Raw genomic sequence first — 24409 nt, forward strand, 5'->3', positions numbered from 1 at the left:
CCTTGATATTTTCTGCACATTTTTTCCCCCTCTGTCCTTTGCAGGCAAACAAAGCACCACCCAAACATGGCAGGACTGTGAGGTGCCAAGTCTTCAGCCCCACGGTCCAGAGCCCTTGTTGCAGTGTGCAGCTGCCCAGGTGTACCCTCCTCCCCGGCAGCCCCCCACCTCCTTGCCCTACTTCCCGGGCACAAGTGCTGGTCCCTAGGGCAGAGCACACAGCTGAGGACCATTGCCCTGAGCAGGCTGCGTGTTGACCCTGGATAGGGCCACTGGACAAGTCCCAGGATGGGACAATACTTTGAGGGGTGGTGGTGGGGAGCTCCCTTAAGAGAGGCCCTTGGGAAGGGTGTTTTGTCTTTTGAGGGGAATTCTATGCCACAATTGGGCTCAGCTTCCCACCTTCCTCGAGGCCGCTCCTGCCTGAAGCGGTGCTGTACTCATGTGGCCTCAGAAGTCAGAGTTGTGTCCCTCATGCAGATGGGCAGGGATAGGGGGACCATAGAGAACTCCAGGACTCTTGGAGGCTTTCCAGTTGGGCCGAGTATGGGGTGCTGGGCTGAGGGCACAGAGCCAAATGCCACATTTTGCCACAGTAATGCTTTTGCATTTTTAAATTTTTTCTATTAAATGCCCGCATTGTTTTGTTTTCTTTTTCGTTTGCATTTGCAAGAGTGAACTTGGAGGGGCTGTGAGCCTAGCCAAGTGCAGGAGGTAGGAGAAGGGGTGGGGCTGGCCCTGGTCTGAGGACCTGGATTTGGAGTGGACAGAGCCTTACCCAAGAGGCATTTGAAGACTGAGTGTCTTCCAGGCCTGTCCTAGCCTGCGGATCTCAGCAGGCCTGAGAGGTGTCTGCTGGGTGTGTGTGTGTGATTCCCTTGGCCATTTTCCCTCCTTCCTTCATACTGCCCCAAGACAGTTCCCAGCAGAAGAAAGGGGTATTTCAAGACCCCAGTCCAGGTAGTCCCCTGTCTCTGCATCAGTGAGAACTGGGTCTGGGATGAGAAAGGCTGGGGTGCAGGGGCAGGAAGGGGAGCATGTGAGGAGCAGCAGCCCAGGGAAGCCAGGCAGAGGCCGGGGTGTTAACTACAGTACCACTTTATTAATACTGGAATCTTCACAGTGCATTTGTTACTTGTAGCAGTGACTATTTAAATCGAGGGGAAAATGGAGTGAGGGGGGTGGGGAGGAGAGAATTTATCCAAAAACCGACAGACAGAAAAGAAACGAAATGGTTCAGATGGGATGCAGGGGGTAGAAGAAGTTGGGGAGCAGGGAGAAGAAAGGGTGAGTAGGAACCAGGAAGGACAGCCTGGGGTGGGAAAATAAATTAAAAAAAAAAGGAACAAGTTAACAACAGCACCAGAAAAGTTACTTCAGTCAAAAGACACTTTTGAAAAGAATATTTCTCTGTACAAAGTGAAAAATAAAGACCAACGTAAAGTCCCCCAAACCAAAGTTTGTGATGTGGGATGGTTGGTTCGGATCCCGAAGGGGGTGGGCCTATGAGGTGGTCACTACATGGAAGAGAGGGTGGTGGGGGTAGTCAAGGGGTGGAGTATGTACAGCCCTGGGGGCTCGGAGGGAAGGGGAAGAGAGTGTGGGATATGGTGCCAGCCTCTCTGGGGAAGCCCCAGCCTCCCTTCCCATCAGGGCCCGGAGCCTCCAGGAGGTGGTGCGCTCTTCCTTGAAAGAACCCCTAGGACCTAGCCACACTCAGTGCAGAGGCCACACCTGCTACCCCGCTGCCCTGTATTCCATATCCTGTTTCCTCCTCCATCAACACACTGGGCAACTCCCTCCTCATCCTGGGCACAGCCCGGGGGGAAGGCGCAACCGAAATCTACCACCATGGCCCCACAAACTGGTCCCCTGTTCTCCTGGCCCTCACACCTGGGGCTCTGGTATTTGCCAGAGCTTGGTGGGCTAGGCACTCAGTTCTCAGACCTAGAGACTTGTAGGAGATTCTCTAGCAGCCCTGGAAGCCCAAGGTGGGGCCTCCACCCATACAAGGGAATTCTTGGGTTCTCAGACCTGCCTAGCTGCTCTGCCAGGATCCCAGTTCATGGCACTAAAGCACCCAGGAGCACGAGCCTGGACTGGCCCCAAATCCATTCCATCTGGACCAAGCCAAACTGCTCTCCTGACCCCTGGGAGACACATTACTGCTGCTTTCTCTACTACCCTGTGGCCACTGCAATCCCTCCACTCACCCTAGGCTCACATGCTTTGACCTGCTCAGACTTGGTCTGACTTGGGCATGGAGTGGGAGGTGAGCCCACTCCTCTCCCTGGTCCCTGCTGCCAGCCCAGGTTAGGCCTATGGTGTGGACCATCCTGGAATGGCATCTCCTCTGGCAACAGAGAGTCAAAGCCAATCTCTCTGGACTCGCTCCCCAACACGGGCCTGCAGCTCGCTCAGAACACAGCACAAAGGACTGGAGGTGCTCCAGCCCTGCCTTCTCCAGCCTTATTTCAGCTACATGTGAGACTGCAGAGAACACTGGCTTCTCCCTGGCTTTGGGGGAGCCAATTCCACCCTTCCCATCCTGCCACGGGCCCACAAGGCCACCGTGGGGCTCTCCATCTGTCTCTCAGGCACTCAAAGACACACACCCTGTACCACCGGCTTGCCCCACACAAAGTTCTTGTCTGGGGCCAGCTCCATTTTATTATAGCCAGAAGATAACCCCCCCAATACCCTCTACAGCTCCAGCCCCCACCTCCAACAGTGGCTGAAACTGTGACCCTAAAGTGCCACCAGAGTAAGTCTCAATGTGCCCAAATGAAGATGGGACATGTGAAACAGCTCGGGTGTGGCTGGTCAGGTGACCTCGTGAACCTCTGGATTGCTTTCCCTGCTATCTGCCTGGTGCCTCCCAACCACGCCTCACAGGGCAGGGGAGCTGGAGGGTCTCCCCGGCTTTCCCCACTCAAGGCCCCTACATTTCCTCCCCGAGATGCGGCTTGGTCCCCTCGGCTCTGTTCTTGGTGGGTGGGCCTGGCCAGGCAACATCAACCTGGTCCCTGGACCCTGGTCACAGATTAGACACTCAGCTGCTTGGGCACCTGGCCTCTCCGTGGCTACCCTGCCTCCCGGGATGGAAAGGAGCCTGGGACAGGCAGAGAGAAGGCAAGAGACAAGCAGAGGGGCTCAGGCAGGGAGAGGAGGGAGCCAGCATTCAAGAAGGAGTCAGAACACCGTGGATCTGGGGAGCTGAGTTGTGGACCCCAGGCCAGGTGGGGCCAGGGTGGCAGAGGAAGGCTGGCCCAGCACTTTGTCTTGGGCTCTGGAGCATAGACAAGGTTGGGCCTACAGAAAGTAAAAGGTTGGTCAGAGTAAGCAAGGAAGGTATAAAACAGGCTCCAAAACCAGTTCAAGGCCTGCAGGCTCTGTCCTGACAAGATTGGTTAAGGAAGTCACTTCCTGTTAGACATAGAGATCCAGCCTGGGTGTCTCTTTCTGTAAAGTGGCTTTGCCTCATCCCTGGCGCTGTTCTCTCTCCTGGCTGTGCCATTTCTCAGTGGCTGCTGCTTACAGACCAGGCCACCTGCTCGCACCAGGGCCAGACAGGGTGGGGAGAATGGCGCCATCACAAGATGCGGGGTGCCGACCTGTCGTTGGTGACGGTCCTGCGGAGCCGGACCCCGCGACGGATGGCCACCAGCATGTCTTCAGCTGGGGGATCGCTTGTGGCGGCAGGAGGTGGGGTGGGCGTCTCCTCCGTGGTGGTGGCTGACAGGGCGGTGGGGAAGGGGAACTGGCCCTCACCCAGGGCATGGGCACCAGCCACCAGCTCTCCAAGCTTCTCCACAAGGCTGTGCCTGTTGGCAGCCAACTGCTGCTCGTCGTCGTCCTCAGCTGCCAGCCCGGTCCCTGCCCCAGGGTAGCTGGCTCCCTCTGGGGATGGGCTGCCCCAGGCTGTATTGGGCAGGCTGAGCCTCTTTGGGGAGGCCTTGGTGAGGTCCGGTGCCAGGGGAGAGGCTGCCTCATCTGTGTAGAAGACACACTCCTCACTGCCTGCCCGCGTGGGCCCCACATAGCCAGGGGAGTCAGGCACCGTGGGCGTCTTCACAGGGACGATGGGTGGCCGGATGGGGATGGGGCCAGCGCTGGACAGGGCGCGGCGCACGGTGGGCTTGGTGGAGGGTGTGCGGCGGATGGTGGCCACGCCGGGGGGTGCGCCCGAGGGCAGGCCTGTGGCTGTGGGTAGCCCTGTGGTGGGCAGCCCGGCGGTGGATGCCGGGCGCTTGGTTTGGATCAGGCGGCGGTAGTTCTGGGCGATGTTGCTGTTGCGAGGGATGGTGGATGACTTGTCAAACTCAGGGGGGCCCTCGCTGTCTGCATCCCCGTTCACGGAGTAGCAGTCATAGTCGGAGCCTGGGGGCACAGGGTGCAGTGAGCCTGAGGCCCAGATGCCCCCTGAGCTCTCCCCTCCCCCCACCCCCTCGGGACATGGAGAGGGAAAGAAGGGAACTCTTGTGAGGCCCTGTCCAGGGGTGCAGTCCTGGGGCTGCAAAGGCCCAGGGAGCATCCCCGGCCTGTGGGACTGCAGCGCTCTGGGCCCACCTTGGGAGGGGATGGTGTCCTCGGAGCATGAGGGCGTGGTGGTCTGTGTGCTGTAGCCGCTGGAGTACTGCAGAGAGTCCCGGCTGCTCTTCTGGTGCTCCAGGCTCAGGCCACGGGTCAACACCATGGCCAGGTCACTGGCCGCAGGGGACACCTCCTCACCGTGCTAGGGGTGGTAAAATATCAGGCTAAAGCCTTGCTCCCCACCTCTGCCCTCTGCTCAAATCCAGGTGCCCTGCTAGGTGGTTGGAGGTGGTCCTGGAGACCATTTGCCGTCATTGACCTGAGCGTGAAAATGAGGTCTGGCTGGGCTACCCCAGAAGCTGCCTGCCTACCTTGGCTGCAATGGTGGCAGGGGACATCCGGGCTCGTGGTGCCTCCTCCCCACTGGAGCCCAGTGCCCCTCCACTGGCAGGGCCTGGCTCCGCGTCCCGGAGGAGTTCCACTCGGTCTTTCCTCCGTTGCAAGGTGGTGCCTGAGGGCTGCTCGTGGGGGCCGGCCTTGGTCCACTCCTGTAGGTGTGAAAGCAAGTCAGGGGACCCTTGGCCCGAGGCTCATGACCAAGAGGGCCCTTCACTATGGTTGAGGGCCAGGGTGTCCTGATGTGTGAGTGGCCTCTGGCTCACAATTGCGGCCAAGGTCAGAGCCTACAGGAGGGTGGTGGCCGGGAGCGGGGGTGGCCCCTGTTCCTATAAGCTCTGGGGCAGGACAAGGGTTCCCAGGAGGGAAAGACATATGTGAGGAGTGGCTAAGGGTGGTGGCCAGGCAGCTTGTCTCACGACAATGGGGACGGACTGCTAGGGTTCCTCTAGCTGAGTTGGAACCCTCCCTATGGTGACATCCCAGATTGGGAGGGCCCCAGTGTGGACAATTGGTAATGGTTGTGGGGTTGGGGCCAGGAACACTGACCGAGGTCGGGGAGCTGCATTCGCTAACGGACTGGCAGGTTTCCGAGGCCTCGGAGGACGCAGAGCTGGAGGACTTCTGTCATGCAGAGGTGAGCAGGTGGTTGCAGACAGGGGCCGGCGGGCAGACAGGGCAGGAGGCAGGGAGGAGAGGAGAGGCAGGGAGGAGAGAAGAGAAGAGTTCTGGTCACAGTGCCAGCATGCAGTGGTGGTTGAACTCAGCACCTCCCCCCACATCCCTCTCCCTTCCGTCCCCTCCTCCATGGCCACAGCCACAAAGAGTGCCTGCAGCAGAAGGCTGCAGCCCAGAGCCCACATTGCAAATGGCACAGCTCCAGAACCACATAGTTTGAGATTTCACCATAGGACTTGGCTGATGGCCTGTGTGTAGCAGGAGAGGGCAAGGGTGTTTGGCTTGAGAGGTTGGGTGGATGGTGTCACTATTTTCTCAGGTAGGGAATGCCCAGAGGAGGAGGGTATGTAGGCAGTCCCAATTGCCATCCTGTGTACGCTAAGCTGAGCTACCTGCGTGCATGGATGCAATGTCAGCTGCCATGTTTACAAGCCTGGAGTTTGGGGGAAGTCGGAAGAAGTCATCAGCATAGCTAGAGTCAAGGCTCAAGACAATCCCTCAGGGTTCCGACATTCAGCCGCTGGAGGACGAGCCCAGCAAAGGACAGTGGTGAGATGCTGCTAGAAAAGTGGGAGGAAAACCTGATGTAGGTGATGCCACAGGGATCACAAGAACCTGCTTGACAGACGGGAGGGGACAGGCTTTGCTTAGGCTGTTGGGGCCATTAGCTGCCTATGCTGGTGGTACTGTGACAATTGCTTCAATGGGACATGGCGAGGGGACCCCACTTAGCAGTGGCCTTGTGTGTCTGGGACATGACTCTGCTGTGGGCAGCAGGGTATATATATCTTGGGAGCCCTCCCACTCCAAATTACTGCAAAGAATAGGGAAAGTGAAACAAGGTAAACAGAACCCTGAGCAGGTGCTGACTTTGGCACCATGGTCAGAGGCAGAGCTCATGGAGGGCTCATCTTGTGATGAGCAAACTAAACCAAGGCACCTGGAAGGGACCATGCCAGATCCTCCATGGCATCCTCATTTACATCCCCAGATTTCTTACAGATTATGGTGAACCAAGATCATCAAAATAAAAGGGAACAAAGGACTAAATGTGAAGATTCAGGTGAAGTAACACATCCAGACTTTTAGCAATATGACTGTTAATACAGAACCCAATGGAAAAAAAAGCATCTGGAGTTCAATGTCTGTTCCTGAAAAACAAACAAAAAATCATAAAATCACCTAGAAATAGAAAAGAATTTCCTTAGTCCCAGGGAACTGCTAAACAAACAAATAAACAAACAAAAAGGATACTTTTCCCTGTGAAGTTGGAAAAAAGACCAGGATGCCTCTATCAACACTTCTATTCAGCACTGGAAGTCTTAAAGTGTGATAAAGCAAGAAAAAGAAAATTAAAAAAAAGTGAAAAGACTGGAAAGCGTTTGCAATGACATGATAGCAAAGAACCTTTAAAGCCATGAGTGGTGTGCACTTATCATCCCAATACTTAGGAGACTGAGGCAGGAGGATCACTTGAGCTCAGTTTGATGCCAGCCTGGGCAATTTAATGATACCTCGTATAAAAAAAAACCCATAAGGTATCAGAATTAGTAAATAATTTTAAGAATGTTATTAGCTAGAAGGTCAGAAAAAAATCAATTGTATTTCTAAATATCATTAGCTAACAAGTAGAAATGTGATTTATAATAGCATCAACAAACACCAAATACCTAGAGAAAAATTCCAGTGATAGATGTTTAAGATCTTTACATAAAAACTACAAAACATTATTGAGAACTTAAAGCCTAAATAAATAGAGAGATATACAATCCTAGCTAAAATGCCACGAGCTTTTTGTTTTGTTTCATTTTTGGTGGAATCTAACAAGGTGATCTTACAATTTATAAGGAAATGCAAAGGGGTAAAAATAAAGGTGGGGTTGGTGGAGTGGCTCATGTGGTACAGCACCTGCCTAGTAAGCGTGAGTCTGAGTTCAAACCTCAGCACTGCCAAAAAAAAAAAACCAAGGTCTGATGGAGGTGTTACTCAAGCTGTATAGAGCCTGCTTGCAAGTGTGAATCCCCTAAGTTCGAACCCCACTCCCACCAAAAAAAAAAGGACAAGGTGATTCTGAAGAATAATAAAGTGGGAGAATTTTCATTATCAGACATCAAGATTTTTCATAAAGTTACAGTAATTGTGATGGTGTGGTACTGGCACAAGGACAGATAAATCAGCCAGCTGAAGAGAGTACAAAGTCCAGAAAGAGACACACACAGACATCTGATACAGACATCTGATTCAGAGAAGTAAATGACACCGCAGTGCGATAAGGAAACGATGATGCCATGGTCTGGAGCTCTGCATCCTCTCAAATTCATGTGCTGCAATTCTGATCCCTAATATAGTGGTTATGAAGGGGGCCCTGAGCAGATCATGAGGGTGGAGCTCTCACAAATGGGATTAGTGTCCTCATAAAGGAGACCTGAGTGAGTTTGCCTCTTCTACTACCTGAGGACACAGCAAGAAGGCACTCTCACAGACACCAAATCTTTGTACCAGGACTTCCCAGTCTCCAGAACTGGGAGAAATAAATTTATTTTTTACGAATCATTCAACTTATGGTATTTTGTTATAGCAGCTTGAATGGGCTAATACAGACAGGCCTTTCAATAGACTGTCCTGGGTCAATTAGATAACCACACAGAAAAAAAGGACCCCTAATTCACACCACACATATGACCAATGAGCTGCAGATTTAAATTAAAAAAGTTAAAAAAAGCTTTTAGAGGAAGACATCTTTGTAATCTAGGAGTATAAAAAGAATCTCTCAAGCAAGATGCCAAAAGCACTAGCAATTTAAAAAATGGATAAATTGGACTATATTAAACTTAAGAACTTGTCATTAAAAGAGAAGTTTAAGACTTGTCATTAAGAGGGCAAAAACATACTCATAGAATCAGTTATCTGAAGAAGGACTTATATCTACAATATATAAAGAGTCCTAGTAGTCAATAAGAATACCACAAACAATGTACTGGAAAAATGGGCAGAAGATGTGAACAGATCTTTCACAAAAGAAGATACTCAAGTGGTCTTTTAAAAGTATGAAAAGGTGTTCCAATTGTCAGGACCACGCAAATCGCAAACTCAAAGTGCTACTATTGTATACCTGCCAGGATGGCTAACATGAAAAAGATGCAACATACCAAGGGCTGGTGAGGATGTGGAACAACAGTGAACTGTCATAATCTTGCTAGGAAGTGAGAATTGGTATGGTCTCCTTGGAAAGCTATTTGGAAGTAGCTATCAAACCCAAAAATGTACATGTCTTGTGACTGGGCAATTCCACTCCTAGCCATGTACCCCACAGAACTGCATTCTAGAACATTAGTAGCACCACTGTTAGCAGCCATACCCCCAAACCTAGGAACTTTCCAAATATCCTACAAATGTATTTAGAATGGCTAAATAAATTATACATTCACACATGGAATGCTATACAGCAAAGCAAATGATACACATCTCCATGTGAAACAGATCCATCTCATAAACACAATGCTGAGCAAAAGAAGCCAGACATAGGACTGCAGGTGTGGTTCAAGTGGTGGAGCACCTGCTTTGCAAGCACTAAGCCCTGAGTTCAAACCCCAGTGACACTTTTCATGGTGCTGGGGATCAAACCCAGGGCCTCACATGTGGCAGGCAAACACTCTACCACTGAGCCATAATATCCCCAGCCCAATTTTATATACATATATGATGAAAAAAGACAAAACTGATCTAGCCAGGATAGTAGCAACTGGGGGAGCACAGAGGATTCAGGGAGATGGTCACATTGTGTCTTGTGCATGGTGCTGTTACTTGGGTATGTTGAGTTTGTAAATTTATTGAGATGTACCCTTATGATATATTTACTTCTTTGTATGTATAGAATATGTCAATAAAAAAGTTCTTAAAAGACTAAGTAGTAATGGATTATTACCCATTATAAAGGGTTATAAATATTTATAACCTATTTTTTAATTTATAACTCAAAGAAATATTTATCAGTCCATAATGATATGAATAAGTAACTGACTACATGAAGGGATAGTGGAATTACAGTTAATAAATGTAAGGAGAATGAAGGAAATAACAGGCAAGGATTACCAGTGGGTGAGGAACAGGGTATCTGCACAGTCTCAAAGTATCCCCCACAAGGTATTTAATCACAAAGGGGAAAATTATGACCATAAAGTGGGCAAGCCTGGTGCGGACCCCACTTTAACCAAGATCAGGTCAGTATTACCAGTCATGAGCCATAGAGACACCGCACAGCTGAATCAATACACCAAGAAGCCTATGCTGTAGCCTCCATTTTTGAGGTACTTTTGCCAGAAATGTTTGGCTCTTGTTGTAAATGGGAAGACGTAAGGTCAGCCCAAATTGAGAGACATTCCACGAAACACCTGAACAGTGTTCTTCAAAATACCAAAGTCATGGAAGACAGGGACAGGACCAAAGAACTGTCATAGATTGACGATGACATAAAATCTAAATGCAGCAGAGGATTCTGTACTGGGTCCTAGACTCCTGGACCAGATAAAGGATAGGAGAGAGAAAACTGGCACAATGTGAAAAAAAATCCCAGCCAAACAAACAAACAAACAAGACTATAGATCAGTTAGCAGTGTTGGAGTAGTGTTGATTTCTTGGTTTTGGAAACTGTTTGGTGGTCATATAAGATTGAAAAATTAATTTTTAATTTTAAAATTAAAACAAGCTGGGTACATGCCTATAATCCCAGCACTGAGGAGGCTGAAGCAGGAGGATCTCTAGTTCAAGGTCAGCCTGAGCTACGTAGAGAGATCTCCATCTCAAAAAAAAAAAAAAGATAAACAAACAACCCCAAACAGTGGGGAAGAGTAGATTGGAAGACAGACCTAAAGAAATTATCCAGAGGTTGGGGTGTGGTGGCTCAGGTCTATAATCCTAGCTACTTGGGAGGCTGAGATCAGGAGGATCAAGGTTTGAGGTGGGCCTGGGAAAAAGTTTGTGATACTCCATCTCAACCAATGGAGGCATGTACCTGTCATCTCAGCTATGTGGGGAAGCACCAATAGGAAGACTGAGGTTCAGCCTGAAGCCCTGAGTTTCACCCCTAGTAGCACCAAAAAAAAAAAAAAAAAGAAAAGAAAAAAGAAATTATCCAGAATGTAGTATGGAGAAAATAAGAATTAAGACATGGCAAGGTATGACATATGTTGAATTGGAAGAGAACAGAAAGAATCAAAGTGGGCATAAAGAGATAATGGCTGGGGCTGGGGGTTTAGCTCAGTGGTAGAGTGCTTGCCTAGTATGCACAAGGTCCTGGGTTCAGTCCCCAGCATTGCCAAAGAAAGAAAGAAAGAAAAAAAGAAAAAAGACATTGTCAGATTGGAGAAAACGAGATCCAGGCATATGCTGTTTACAAGAGATTCATAATGACACGGTGTATTTAAAAATAAAAAGATGGACCGCGATGAAATAAAGAAAGAATGAAGGGCTGGGACCAGGTTCAACAGCTATAATGGCCCCACACATGAACAGCTTGAGGTCGGCAAGAGGCTGTTATCCCCCTCCACCCTAGGTGGTCCTCCAGAGGCCCCCTCACCTGGCTGGTGATGTCTGAAGGCATGGGCGAGGGGGGCTTGGAGTAGGTGGCATCTTGGGAGACGAAGCCAGAGTCGTGGGATGAGACGCTGGAGAGGCGGGTGGCGGAGGTGGCGGTTGGCTGTGCCAGGCTGCGGTAGCGACAGGTGGAACTGGGTGAGTATGTTTGGGCACCCCCAGGCCATGGGGCTCCGCCACCCTTGGCACTGCTGCTGGGGGCACTAAGGAGTGAAGGAGGAGGGCACAGCAGTCACACAGGGAGACACAGGGGTGCGTGTGGAGGGGAGGGTGACAGACGAGGGTGGGGAGAGAGGTGAAAGGCAAAGGAAGGAAAAGATAGTATCAGACTATGAGGTCCTGAGACCCAGGTACTACAGAGGAGCTGGGTTCTGGAGGGTGTGGCAGGGCAGGATGCAGGATACCTGGCCCCTGCCCTTGGAGGGCCTTAGGGCTGAGAAGCTCCTTTTGGGCACACCTAAGGTGAGGCCATCTCTCTGTCCTACTTTGCCATTGGAATAGTTGCCCTCAGGTTGGTGACAGGGAAGCTGAGTCACCAGGCATCAAACAATTAGAAGCAGACATGCCTGTTTCTAAAGTCCTTCGCCCACAGGCATCTAACATGTGGCAATGGCATGCCTGGAGATGGAGGCTGCCTTTCAGTGGGTCCTAAACCTATCATCACCTCCATTATCCAGCCCCCCCAAAACCCCGCGCAGGTCCAGCTCTCCACAGCTCACACACTTTGCACAGCCATTCTACCCTGCTCCTGGCTGTGAAGGCTGTCTTCCTCTTGGGCATGACCTTTCACCCCCCCCACCCGTTTCTGCACATAGGTCACCCCCACAATCAACATTCTCCCTGGGACAGCTGCCCACTGGGGGTCTGAACAGGCTTCAGCAGCCCTGGGCCCTCCTCTCCCCGGCCTGGCTTCTTTCTCGTCTCTAATGCACAGCCAGGGGGAATTCTGGGGAGAGGGGTACCTGGCACAGAGAGGCCTCACTAACCTAGAACCTGCTCTGTGCTCAATGCCCTCTCCATCCACCAGAGGACCCTTGGATCATAAACACCTCCTCCAAATCTGGCCCTAGTGCCAGCCCAAGGAAGGCCCAGGATCCTGAGATAGCCCGGTGGTGAGTGAGAGCCTTTGTCTCTCCCCAGCTCTATGAGGTCCCGGAGGCCAACAGGGGCCAGTAGCAGCTGAATGAAACCAGTTTTCGGAACCAGCCAGGATGAAGGATCCTCAGCATGTGTTCTCAAACCTCCACACACTCTTCCTTGATCTTAAGATTTTTTTTTTTTTCCTTGGGTGGTACTGGGGTTTGAACTCAGGGCTTTGCGCTTGCAAAGCAGGTGCTCTACTGCTTGAGCCATACCTCCAGGCCATTTTTCTCTGGTTATTTTCGAGATGGGATCTTGTGAACAATTTGCCTAGGCTGACCTTGAACCTGATCTTCCCAATCTCAACCTCCCAAGTAGCTAGGATTACAGGTGTGAACCACTGGCACCCAGCAATTTTGGATTCTTACTACTATTCCACACTGTCTGAGGCCTAGCAGAGTCCAATGGTTAAATGTTAGAACTACGTGCCTCAGTTTCCCCTTTTGTGAAATGGAGATAACACTATGCCTAACAGTGGTGTTAGGATTCAATGTAGAAAATGCCTGACACCTGGCACAGAGTGAAAATTCCATAAATAAAGCTTCTGCCCCCTCCTTCCTGCCAACCCACGCCTGCCTTGGGAGGATGGGCATTTTTTCTCTATACTTGGAAATTCTTTGGATGCCACATAAGTGTGAATTCTGGGGCTCTGAGTTTCCCTAGTCCTTCCCAAGCCCCTTCCATGATCTCTTCCCCACTGACCTGCACATGCTGGACTTCCGGGAACTGGAGCTACTGGGTGATGAGGGTGGGGTCTGGTAGGACCAGCTGTAATCTGAGCCCTTCAGGTCTTTGATCACCTGGACAGCGACATGGATGGGGGTCACTGGAGGCACTCCTTAACCTGAAGCGAGCCTTATCATTTTTTCTGGGACCTCTCAGAAAGCTGGACATCCTCCGTCCTCTTCCCAACTGTGCACCATGCCCCAGGAGACCCTGAAAATCTCCAGCCTCTCCTCCAGCCTTCTCCTAAGGTGAGCTGTTCACTGGTGTAGGCAGCAGGGAGATACTGAGGCCAGCCTGGCCAGGTGGGGGACATGGGTGGAGCAACTACTCCCAAAGACTCACAATCACTGGTAGAGCATCCAGGTGAGCGTGCATGTCGCACCAGGGTTTAGATCATTACTAGACTTCTCTGAGCCTCAGTTTTCTCCTGTGGATTAGAGCCTGCTCCCATCTTAGAGCCCCATCAGGAGGACTCAGAAAGAAGAGCTGGAGCGCGTACACGGCAGAGGCAGGGCACTCAGGAAGTGCCTAAGGAGTGCAAAGCCATGTAGGCTGTCCAGTGGAGTAGGGGCAGGGTAGGAGAGGTGGACAGGTGGACCTGGATCTAGAGGAGGTGATGGGGTTCTGGGCATCACCAGTTTTGGAAAGACCGAGCCCCAGGGAGCTCAGACTTCCACTTATCTGTCTCATCCTGAGATCACTGTTGGGTCCTGGGCATGCCACCCCTCACCTGGGCAGATGCTCCCAGATAACCCACAATAGCTGTCGGAAAGTATTTGGTCTTCTTTCCCCAGATGCCTCCCTGAAATGCTGTCCCCTTTTCTCCTCTACCATTCCCCAAAGAGGACAGGACCATTCCCCCATCCCTGGCTCTTGGCCCCATGGCTGTCCGCACCTGTTCACTGGCGGGAGGCAGCTTGTGGGGTTCCGCAGTCAGCACCACCAGATCGTCAATGATGCCCTGCAGGTGGGTGATCTCGCCCAGCATGGTCAACTCGCCGTTCTGAGGGAGCAGTGAGTCAGACCTGATGGCTCTGCTATCCGCCTGCCCACCTGCCCTGGAGAAGCAGGCCTCATTGGGCCTCTTCTCTCTCATCCTTCCCTGATAACCATTGCCGCCTGGGGCAGGTGAAGGCTGGGCTTGCACTGCTGGGTGGCTCGCACCATCATCTGTCCAGACCCAGTAGCGTACGATGAGCTAGGAAACCTGATTTCTAGCTAGGAGCATGTGGCTCTGAATGTACCTCGCTAGGGATCACCCAGAAGTGATCTTGGAGGTCGAGAGGTCCACCTTGGCCTGTTTCCCCCCAACCCCTAGAGCCTCAGAGTCACTAAGGGACCCACCACCACAGGCTGCAGGAAGGTGATGAAGGTACAGAAGCGGCCCCGTTCTTCAATCAGGGCCCGGCGCACTGCCTGCTTCTCCGTCTCCTCCAGCAGCAGGTACATATCATTGACGTCCTGTAGGGCACTGTCCAGCTGGGGCTGCAGGTCTCCTTTCCCTGGAGGGGTGGGGAGGAGAGGCCGCGCTGGGGACGCTGGCCTGGTTTGCTACACCCACAGCTCAGGCTTGTGGTGGTATCCCTGGCTGTGCAGCTGTGTGCTATCATGGGAGCCAGGAGTGTGGAGAGGGCAGGACTGAGGAGGGGCTGGTCCCACCAGAGCAGGCAGAGAGGACAGACAGACACACAAACACAGGAAAGACACCAAGCTGCAAAGCCACCCAGGGCCGACTGCATGGGGGGTCAGCTGGAGGCCTCCACAACCCAGGCTCCCCTCAACTGCCCTTGAATAGTGCCTTCCACTGCACAGAGTAAGGGAGGTGTCTGAAAGCACGACAAAGTGGAGTTGGGTGGGGAGGAAGGCTTAGCTGTAGGCCAGGCCACTGCGGGATGTGGGGGTCAGGAGGGCTAGGGACTCTGGGGAGCAGGAAAGAGGGGTGTCTCAGCATGGGTCCCCACTCAGCTCAGGGAGCAATCCACAAAAACAGCAATAACGACACAAAGAAGCAGCGAGAGAGACAGAGAGAGGTGAGAGGATGAGGATGAGGAGATGGTGAGGGGAAAGTAGGAGGCGACAGGTAAAGACCTGGCTAGCCTGGCAGGGGCAGGGAAACCAGGGCCTGCCTGGCTAGCCAACTCCTCCTGGCCTGGCTACTGACCCAGCAGTGGCCCAGGACTCATCCTTAGTCAGGGGCCCTGGGAGACCCAGGGAAAACTGTATTCCGGGCCCCTCCCTTGGTGGACCAATCGCCTTCCTTGCTCCTCCTTGGCCTGGAGAGGTTCCTTCCAATGGCCCTGAGCTCAGGGAAGACAGACAAATGCGACAAGGATGGGAGGAGCAGCTGGAGGAACGGACATTTGACTTACCAAGTAGCTCTACAGGAAGGATGTGGGAGGAGGGAGGAAGAGAGACAGAGAAAGAAAGAATGTGTGAAAGACAGCCGGATGGACAGAGCCACTCCTGGGGTTGGGAGGGGAGGCCTGGGCCTGGGGTGCCTCCTGCTGCCTCCCAACAGGGAGGGCATGGTATACAGGTGCTCCCTCTGTCCCACCCGATAGGTTGGAAGGTCCTGTGTCAGGACAGAGCCCCTCTGGTCAGCATAAGGCCCTGAGGGTGCCCAAATTGGGCTACAGGGGCTATGGAGTGGGGCCCTTGGGCTGGGCCTCTGGGGTGCTCAGGGCTCTACCTTTGCGTGCTTTCTTTTGTAGCTTCAGCGTGTCCGATGATTTCTTCTTGATCTCGTGCCTGGCTCGTTTGTACTCTGCAGGGAGTAAGAGGGAGGCTATAATGGGGGCCCTTGTGTGTGTGCGTGTGTGAGGGGGCGCGGCGCAAGAACCCTAGCAAAACTCCACCCCACCTTTCGCGTGGTCCTTGTCCAGTTGGTTGGCAGACTTCTTCCAGTCCTCGATGCGCTCCTGCAGTGGGTTGATGAGGCTCTCCAGCAGCGCGCTGTGGGCAGGAGCTGCCAGTCAGGGCCAAGGCAGAGGGGGTGGGGGTGTCTCCCCGGGACTGAGGCCCCCTGCCCTCCCGCGGCGCCCACTCACTTGGTGAATTGCCGCAGTTTGGTCTCGATGCTGCGGTGGCGCATGCACATGCGAGTGAGCGCGGAGCCAATGTCCCGCGTGGCCCCTGGCGAGGAAGCACGCTGCTTGGAAAGGGGCCTGCTGGGGCCTCTGCAGTCCCGATCTTGGGCCACGAGGGGGCGCGCCCGCCCGCGGAGGCCGCGCCAGCAGCTCGAGCCCCGTCCCCACCACCCGCAATCCGGAGGGTTGATCTGTCTGTGAAGGTCCAGGCCACCCTGGCCACTCCAGCTTCCTGCTGGTGCCCTGCTGGCAGGGCCAGGAGCCTCCCCTCTCCCGCAACTGGGAGATGCCAGCGCCAAAGACTGCCCAAGGAGCAAAATTCCTCTTCAGCCCCTCGGGGAACCCTTTCCAGGTGTGCCCAGATGCTGTTTTCTTGCCACTGGAAGGAACAGGAGCCCAGGTCCCATCTACATGGACCAGAAGGCAGAGGAGCATCTGAGTCCCTAGGGATCACTCACCTGCCTGCAGGCTCTCAGGAGAGCACACAGGGATGAGCCAGAAGAAACCATAAGGAGACTCACTGTACAGAGCGTGAACATCTGTGGCTGTGGAGTCAACTGAGCTGCCCACAGCAAAAAGGGAGTCCTAAGTAATGTTCCTGTCACCACTCACCAGCTCTGCTTGCATGTCTCTTGTTGAGGGGTGACTCACTCTCTCCACAGTCAGCCCGTTCCAACAGGGAGCAGAACCTAAGGTCTGGACTCTAGGCCTGTTGTTCTCCCTCTGGACCATACCCACTCAGCCTTTCTAGCCTCCAAGCCCACCCTGAGGCAGCCCACCTCCAGCTGTGCTCCCTCCCCACCTCGAGTGTTGGTGGCCATATCAGCTACTTTCTGGAAGGCATCTAGGAAGGCTACAGCAGCCAGCACAGTGGTCCTGGGGAGAGGGACAGTGAAGAGGTTGATCAGTAGGGGGTCCTTCTCTACCCGCCCCTCCCCAACTGGGGCATCCGCAGTCTCACCTCAGCTGGGAATGTAGTTTCGTGGCCTTGGAGTTGAAGTCCTCCCAGATCGGGTAGGAGCTCTGCCAGAGAGGCAAAAGAGGAAGTGAGACCCTGAGGAGAGGGCTCCACCTGGACTGGGCTTCCACATGTTGTCCAGATTTTGGAAAGTTTCTGAGATGGTCCTGCCCCCATATAGAGGAGGCTCCCGCACCCTCTGGGAGGAGAGGACCCAGGACAGAGCACCAGGCATGGAGGAAACCTTGGCCCTGGAAACAGGTGCCCGACAATCAGGAAGTCCATCCTATTGTCTGTAGTCTGAGACCATGTGGCCCTAATCCTCCTTCAGGGGAGATGGAGGCAGTGAATGGCAGGTCCTGTGTCCCCTGGGCTCCCTGGCAGGGGTCTGGGCTGAGCCCAGTGAAGGGCTTCAGGTTCGCTAGACACATACCTAGGAAGGTAGGCACTGACCTGCTGCCTGGCTTGGGGACAGAGGCATTGTCTGGAGGATGGAGACTGGCAGGGCTCAAGGCATGCCAGGTCTAATGTGGGGCCCGGAAGCTGCTGCTGGCAGGCCAGCCATCCCAGGGCAGCAGCAGTGGCTCCCAGGCCTGGGGAGACTGAGACTGCCGAGGGCCAGCCAGCTTGCCTGGGACAACCAGGCCCCAGGCTGAATGGGGCCTTGTACGGCCAACAGAGCCACCTTTCTCCACCCCCTGCTCCCCTCCCCTCCAGGGGAACAGTGTAGCCTTTATCCCAGTCTGGCCCAAGGCTCCACACTGGGAGGGGGTTTCCCAGTAGGGAGATTGGGGCTCCTGGCGACCAAGTTGTCCAGTCTGATTAAGGGGCTTTTCTGGCTAAAGTACTTTCCCCATGGCTGCGGGGCCTGGAGAAATCTCAGCCCTGGCCTGAGGGCCCTGGGTCTTTGAATGGTAGCCCTGGACTAGCAAAGCCCCAGTCCCTGCCCCAATGGGCCCTTCCCCACCGTGTAGGATGCCACTGAGGGCTAGCCTTTTCCCAAGTGAAGGGAAAAGGCAGAGAGCCAGTCCCCAAGGCTTCAGGGAACTTTCTGGTGGGCTGGAGCCCCAGGGCAGGTCTGGCTGGCTTTTCCAGGCCAGGAAAGCCATAGGGGTAGCTGAAAAGAGGCAGGCAGCTTCAGGAAACCTCTGAAATCTCTCTCTCCCAGCCCAGCTAAGCCAGGGTCCAGGGAAAGCAAATATCTGTGAAGGTCATCAAGGCTGGAACGAGAAGGGAGACTGTGGGTGGGCTGTCTCCATGGGCATAGGGCAGGGTAAAGGGGCCTGGGAGGGCACCCCTAGCAGTCCCAAGGAGCTGAGTCCCAAGATCCCTTGGCCCCCAGGGATCTTTGAAAAGGGGGAACCCTTCTAACACCTAGACTCTTCCCAGCTTGGAAGCCTAAGACCTCCTTCAAGGGTGCAAAAAAAAAAAAAAAAAGCAAGGGATCCAGGGCCAGCTGACCTGGACCCCTTCTTAGCTCCCTCAGCAATCCCTGGTTGGTCTTATGGGGGCTGTCCTAAGGGTGGGGAACAAGACATGGGTGAGGCTAGGTCCAGTCCCCCTCAGCAGACAGACTGAGGACTCTGTCGTTAGCCACCCAGGATTCCCTCATTCCATCTCCCCTGGTTCATAAAGGACCCCAGAGACAAAGAGGAAGAAGGGCCAGAGTGGCTGGGGCCTCAGAGAGAATGTCCCTGTCTTCACCTGGCCCAAGTTCTAAGCCCCTGTTGTATTAACACAGGCCTCAGTAACTGTGCCCTGTTGACCAGGTGTTCTGGATGGCTCAGCCCTTGCAATGTGTGCTCACGTTGGACCTTCAATGGCCCTGTGAGACTAATCTTATTATTGGCCCCATTTTATTGATGAGGAAATGGAGGCTCATGGAGGTCATGTGACTTTCTCAAGTAGGGTCAGGGCGGGGGAGGGGGAAACTGTTTCGGAGGGTGCAGGGAGATGAGCAATTGAGCACCTTAGTGAGGGAGTGATGAGGAGACTGCTGTGGCTGAGAAGTGGTGTGCCGGGGAGCAACCCAGGCTCCAGTCCCAGAGGGAAGGTTTTCTTTTCCTTTTTTTTTTGTGTGTGGCGATACTGAGGTATGAACTCAGGGCCTTATGCTTGCTAGACAAATCCTCTACCATTTGAGCCACTCCACCAGCTCCGAGAGAAGGCTTTCTGGAAGACTGGGCCTGTTTCCTCACCTATAAAAATTAGGAGAGGGATTGCATTTTCCTCATCTGTCAGAGTGTGGACTCCAGAGGGCGCTCACTGCAGGCAAAGCACCCAGCCAGTAGCCAGCTCTCAGTCTATGCTTCTCTGTTAAGAGCCCCTTCCCCCCTGGCCAGGGTCTGTGTTTGGGTGACACTCCCTACTCTCCAGGTGAGGCAAAGATTATGATCCCATTTTTTGGGTAGGCCAATGCAGGATGGAGGCCTTACTGGCTCAGCTGAAGGTGCTATGTTGAGGCCTATGACCCCTGTCTGCATTTAGTGGGTCTGTGGTCTGGCTTGTGTAAGACAGAGAAGGCAGGCTCTTGAGGATCCCTCCCTGCCCTGGGCTGGTGGTGCCCAACTTCAGCCATCCAGCTCCAGTGGTAGCTGGGAGAACCCCTCAGCCCAGAGTCTAGGCTTCCCAGTGGCCCTGCAGAGAGCACTGTGGGGCTGGGGGCTTGCTGGGGAGTAGCCTCACAGGGTGAGCTCTGTCTCCTTGACCTGGCCACCGAGCAAGACAGCCAGAAGCTGCCCCCAAGTCCAGCTGATCAGCCTTCAGGTGGCCCAGTCCCCTTCATCTCTGGCCAGGGTCCCTGAGCACTTGCATGGGACATTGGTAGGGGCAAATCTTTACATAGCATCACCTCACTTGGTGAAACTGCTCCCATTTTGCCTCCTCATGTCCAGAAATCCTGCCCCCCACCTAGCCTGAGTCTCTTGCTGTGACCTGGGCCTGGTTGCTTTTGGCTCATCCTGAGTTTCTTGCAATTGGTGGAGGGAGGATACAGACAGGCTCTTCTCTGGGCAGAAGCTGCTGCTCGCTGCAGTGTTTGCTGTGCGGCTGCCAGTGGGAGGAGGTGCGGGCAGCTCCCACTGTCGGCCAGCCGGGAGTGGCCATGGGAGGTGGTTTGGGCTGTCCAGTCCCAGAAAGAGACCCAGATGCCAGAGTTGTAATATCTACAGGGCAGGTGGAGGTTGCTGGTAGAAGGGGCCTGAAGGTGGAGTTGCCAGGGATGGAGGTCCCAGGGGGGACACAGGCCAGAATGCCTTCATGGGTACCCCTTCAGGGGTAGGGACCTGACAGCTGCCCTTGGGGCTGTTCCCCTGGCAGCACAGGGAAGGGAGCCCCATCTTTTGCCTGCCCGCAACCCTCCACCTTCCTAAAGTGCCTGCCTGGAATCTTTGGGTGGGCTGCACTGTGGTGTGTGATGTCGCCTGCCCCGGGCCTGGTAGGACTCTGTGATGTGTACTTGGGGTGTGTGTGTGTGTGTGTGTGTGTGTAGCCTGGCCGGAGGGGAGAGTGTTGGAAGTTCCTGTGGGGAGCCCAATTTCTTTCTCTGGCCTGCAATCCTGCCCCTGGATCCTAGCCCAAGGAGCCGGGACAGTGGAGAAGGGTAGGAACACCGGTTCCAGGCCCCCACTTTAGGCCCTCTCTGCCTAGCCTGGCGCAGCCCTTCCTGTCAAAGCCTGGCCTCCTTAGGGTGGAGGATCCCCCTATGTCCCCTGATGAACAATGAGGGCCGAGGTCAGGGGTAAGGTCTCCTTAATGACCTTGAGTCATTTCCAGGCCTCAGTTTCCCACATGGTGCGGTGGCCTGCTCCAGCCTGACCTTGAGTAATCAAGAGGGGGATGGTGCCTAGGGCCTGGGGTGTAACGGGGCAGGCACAGTGCTCCCTTGGGTCTCTCCGCCAAACCCAGCCTTCTCCCGCCTTCTCCCAAGTTGATAATACGGGCGGGCTTATCCTTGGGATTCTGGGACTCCGGGTCAGCCGGGGACCTTGGAGTCCTATAGTTCTCTCCCGGGTGGTGGTGGCGGTGGGGGTGGGGGTGGGGTGGGGTGAGCTCAGCGCAGAGGCCGAGGTCGGTGGGGAAGGAGTTAACGGTTTTCTGCTTTATTATTTTTTCCTGCTTCAGTGGTGACAGCATTGTCTGGGCTCCGGGGCCGTTGGGGTGGGGGACATTGTGATGGAAGGGGGCGGAGGCCCGCGAGAGCCATTAAAAGGCCATGAGAGTCGGCCCTGAAGCAAAACCCCATTCATGGTTTGGGGATTCTGGGGAGCAGAACGTCCGCGTGCAAAGGCTCGGATCGGGGAGACCTGGTCACCTCATGGCCACCCCAACACACAAGCACAGGCCCCCGGCGCCCCCCACCTCCAGCCAGGCACCCGGAGATCCGGGCGCAAGGCAGACGCAGGCAGGACACGCTCACACAAGGACACACAGACACCACGGCGCACGGGCACAGTAGGGCACGGCTACCCGCCGCCACGCGTCCCCGAAGGGGACACGCACCCGCACCCACCCTCCCTGGTGCCCGGCCCCGCCGCGCCTCGGTTACCTTCATGTCGTTGACGATGGCCTGGAAGAGCCCGCCCAGGGCGCCGCACTCCTTCTCCGCCGTCTCCATGCTGAGGCCGGGCGGGCCGCGGCGGCGGGGCGCACAGGGGCGCGGGGAGCCGCGCAGGGGAGGGGGCCGGGCCGCGGCGGGCTCTGCTCCGAGGCCGCGCCGGGCCTCCCGCCTCCGAGCCGCGCTCAGCGGCCGGCCGCGCCGTGCTCCGGGGTCGCGGGCCGCCGGCGGGCGGCGCGGGCCATGTCGCGGCGGGGCTGGCGGCGGCGCTGGGGGCGCGGCGCGGGCAGCTCGCGGCGCAGCCTCGGCGCGGGGACTGGAGCGGCGGCGGCGGTAATCCGAGCCGCCGAGGCTCGGGCGTCACGTGGGTGCGGCGGAGGGAGGACCGCGGGGAGGGAGCGCGGGAGGGGGCTGTGGGAAAGGCCGGGCGGGCGCAGGCCCATTCACGGCCAGAAACCAGGGCTTTGAAATCCGAGCCCTGGCGCTGCCAGACTGGTCCGGCGAGCGGGGCGGACGGGCGCGGGCGCCATCGCGGGTCGGGGCGGCGCTGGGGCGGGGTCCGCACAGCTCCCTGCGGGGGTGGATGGGCGCTGGGGTCCCGGCCCCCCGACCGCACCTTCTAGCCCTCGGTCTTGCTCAGGGGGCCTCCTGAGCCTTCAAAGATGTGATCCTGCGCGCATCCCGTCAGAGCGGTAGTCAGCAAAGAGAGTGCGTGCAGTGTCACCAGGAATTCCTGCCTTGGGGCGGTTCACCCCAGGCACAACTCTCCATAAATTCGGACCCTCCTCCATAAGTTCTTTGGCTTCTATTGCAAGCGATGTCTTACCGATGAGGTGCCCGAGGCTTAACTTTTGGGGGCTAGCGGTGATCTCCTGGCCCTTGGGCAACCTCTCTGCTCATGAGTGGGGTCCGAGTTGGACCTACAGAACAGTTCCTGATGCCTGGGTGTAGTGTGGGGGCGCACACATGTGTACATGGGCAACAGCAAGCACTTTGTTGTCGACCTGGAGACTCCAGGTAAACCCACTCTCCTGGGACCTCATCTTTCTGGGGCTCTGGGGAAACACATGCACAAGCTCACCCCTGACTCCAGTGCTGCAGGAGCCACTTGGGAACTCATCAGGTCAAGGAAGGGAGTCCCAAAGCCCAGGGACAAGTGACCCCTGGTCTATAGGTGTAGGTGGAGAGGGCTTGGCTTACAGTCAAACCAAGGGTTGGGACACCCTCCCCATGCCCACTAGTCTTTCTTCCCAGTGATCTGCAAAGTGTTCTGCAGAGTGCAATCCCTTTCATCCGAAAGCCCTGAGGCTCAGCTGTCATCTGTCTCAGGGATATGTCCCATTGCACCCTCCCTCCGGGGGGAGGGGGAGGAGAAGGGGAGATGGAAGATGGCAGGGTTCAGGGTTCCAGGTAGGCTAGGAGAAAGGTGCAGGTCCTAGGGGTGGATAGGCCCTTGCAGCACTGCCAGCACTCCCTGGGGCCAGCGTGAAGCCAGGTCTCCAGGGCAGTTGAGGCCCTGGGGCAGCTGCAGCATCAGGCAGCACAGGTATCATCAGGGAAGAAGTAGGCAGGTGCAGGTTAAGGTTTGTCATTTCTTTATTGGGGCAAGGGTAGAGTGGACATCATTCAGTAGAGATTTTCGTGCTGGTCCCAGTGTGCACACAGGTATATATACATGGAGATGTACATACACACATGCTCACTCATGTATACACATATACACACCAGGCCAGAGCTCTGGGGGCTGAAGTCAAACTCTTCTCACAAAGGGGTATTAGAAAGAGACTAGTTCCAGAAGATGGGTGACTTCTGAGGCTGTGGTCCCACCCTGGTGGGAAGCCAGCTGTCTGAAGCCAGAATGCAGTGGACAGCACTGGGGGCCAGAGGCTGGGCTGAGAGTAGCTGGGGTGGACAGAGCAGCCTCTGTCCCTCTCCCTGCCTGGGCTGGTGATCAGGCCCAGCCCTGCCCAAGAGGCAGGTCCTCGGGGATGCCGAGGAGGAAGCTTGAAGACCCTGAGTGCTTCATGGGCCCTTCTCCATGCCAGGTGTGTCAGAGAACAACTCTGCGGTCTAGGTGATCCCCGCGCCCGCTGCGCTGATGCCTCACTTCCAGGTGCTGCTTCTGGACCTTCTCAAAGTGCTGCAGTAGCTCTGTGTAGTCGATGCTTGGGGAGTCGCCTTTCTGGGACTTGGGGGTGGCCTTTAGACTGTCTCTGGAAAGAGGGGCAGAGAGCCGAGTGAGTGTCTGCACAGTGGGAACTGCGGTATGAGTCTCTGGGAAGAGACTCTGCACTCTGCTCTGCCACCCTCCCCAGTAGCCAGCCCCAAAGAGCTGGAGAGCCCCTTGCATACCCCTCTCCCGCAGTTGGTGGGAACAGCCAATGTGCTGCTTGAATATTATGCAGCCTGTGGGCTGGTGATGGCGCCCAGAGCAGGCATTGCATGGGGAAGCATTTCCTGTTTACCAGTGGCTCCCTTTGGGGTGAAAGCCAGAGCTAGCAGCCAGCCAGGAAGCCAGCTGGGGCCTGGAACAGGGTCTGGGGAGAAAGAGGAGGCAACCTGGCCTTTTCTCTGGGGCAGTGCTAGGGCTGGGAACAAGTGGGATAACTTAAGTCTCTGCTGGGCCAAGCTGGCAGGACATTTGTTTCTGAGTGTTGGGGACCTGAGGCCTGTAGTTAGCACCTGTGCCCGTGGAAGGAGAGCTGGCCTCACTATTGGACATGCTGATGGCTTCTATAGTCCTTT

General features: G+C 55.1%; 3 protein-coding genes across 19 annotated transcripts in view; 1 reads left to right on the plus strand and 2 right to left on the minus strand.

Annotated features, from left to right (window-relative positions):
- Nucleotides 1-1458, plus strand: part of Il34 (interleukin 34) — a 58959-nt gene extending 57501 nt beyond the window's left edge. For all 11 annotated transcript variants that reach the window (XM_074055694.1, XM_074055699.1, XM_074055698.1 and 8 more), the window contains one exon: nt 45-1458. In XM_074055694.1, coding sequence (XP_073911795.1) covers nt 45-208 — 164 coding nt within the window. In that variant the 3' untranslated portion in view covers nt 209-1458. The remainder of the gene's footprint in view (nt 1-44) is intronic.
- On the minus strand, nt 1081-21798 carry Mtss2 (MTSS I-BAR domain containing 2). Of its 4 annotated transcripts, none has more exons than XM_020181688.2 (14): nt 21656-21798; nt 17113-17174; nt 16954-17027; nt 16113-16197; nt 15926-16017; nt 15755-15829; nt 14410-14567; nt 13961-14068; nt 13042-13139; nt 11183-11312; nt 5479-5553; nt 4905-5081; nt 4570-4735; nt 1081-4380 (listed from the first exon to the last, which is right to left on the minus strand). In XM_020181688.2, exons 1-14 carry the CDS (start codon nt 21722-21724, stop codon nt 3593-3595), a joined length of 2157 nt encoding a protein of 718 aa, XP_020037277.1. In that variant the 5' UTR covers nt 21725-21798; the 3' UTR covers nt 1081-3592. The 4 variants fall into 4 exon arrangements, with proteins under 4 accessions (XP_020037277.1, XP_020037275.1, XP_073911793.1 ...); XM_020181686.2 differs by having other exon boundaries at nt 11183-11402; XM_074055692.1 differs by lacking the exon at nt 21656-21798 and adding an exon at nt 17563-18494 and having other exon boundaries at nt 11183-11402.
- Nucleotides 21799-23242: 1444 nt separating this feature from the next.
- The window catches only part of Vac14 (VAC14 component of PIKFYVE complex), a 109293-nt gene continuing 108126 nt past the window's right edge, over nt 23243-24409 (minus strand). For all 4 annotated transcript variants that reach the window (XM_020181692.2, XM_074055705.1, XM_074055706.1 and 1 more), the window contains one exon: nt 23243-23877. In XM_020181692.2, the coding sequence (XP_020037281.2) occupies nt 23715-23877 (163 nt within the window). In that variant the 3' untranslated portion in view covers nt 23243-23714. The remainder of the gene's footprint in view (nt 23878-24409) is intronic.

The sequence above is a fragment of the Castor canadensis genome, chromosome 15 (assembly GCF_047511655.1).
Source record: "Castor canadensis chromosome 15, mCasCan1.hap1v2, whole genome shotgun sequence".
Taxonomy (NCBI): domain Eukaryota; kingdom Metazoa; phylum Chordata; class Mammalia; order Rodentia; family Castoridae; genus Castor; species Castor canadensis.

Bases quoted from the DNA above. Each gene is read 5' to 3' on its own strand.
- Mtss2 (XM_020181686.2), bottom strand. From the start codon at position 21,724: ATGGAGACGGCGGAGAAGGAGTGCGGCGCCCTGGGCGGGCTCTTCCAG. The intron at 16,018-16,112 runs GTGAGTGGGCGC...TCCTGCCCACAG, and splicing joins AAACTGCGGCAATTCACCAA to CGCGCTGCTGGAGAGCCTCA. The intron at 15,830-15,925 runs GTGGGGTGGAGT...TACTCCCTGCAG, and splicing joins GGACAAGGACCACGCGAAAG to AGTACAAACGAGCCAGGCAC.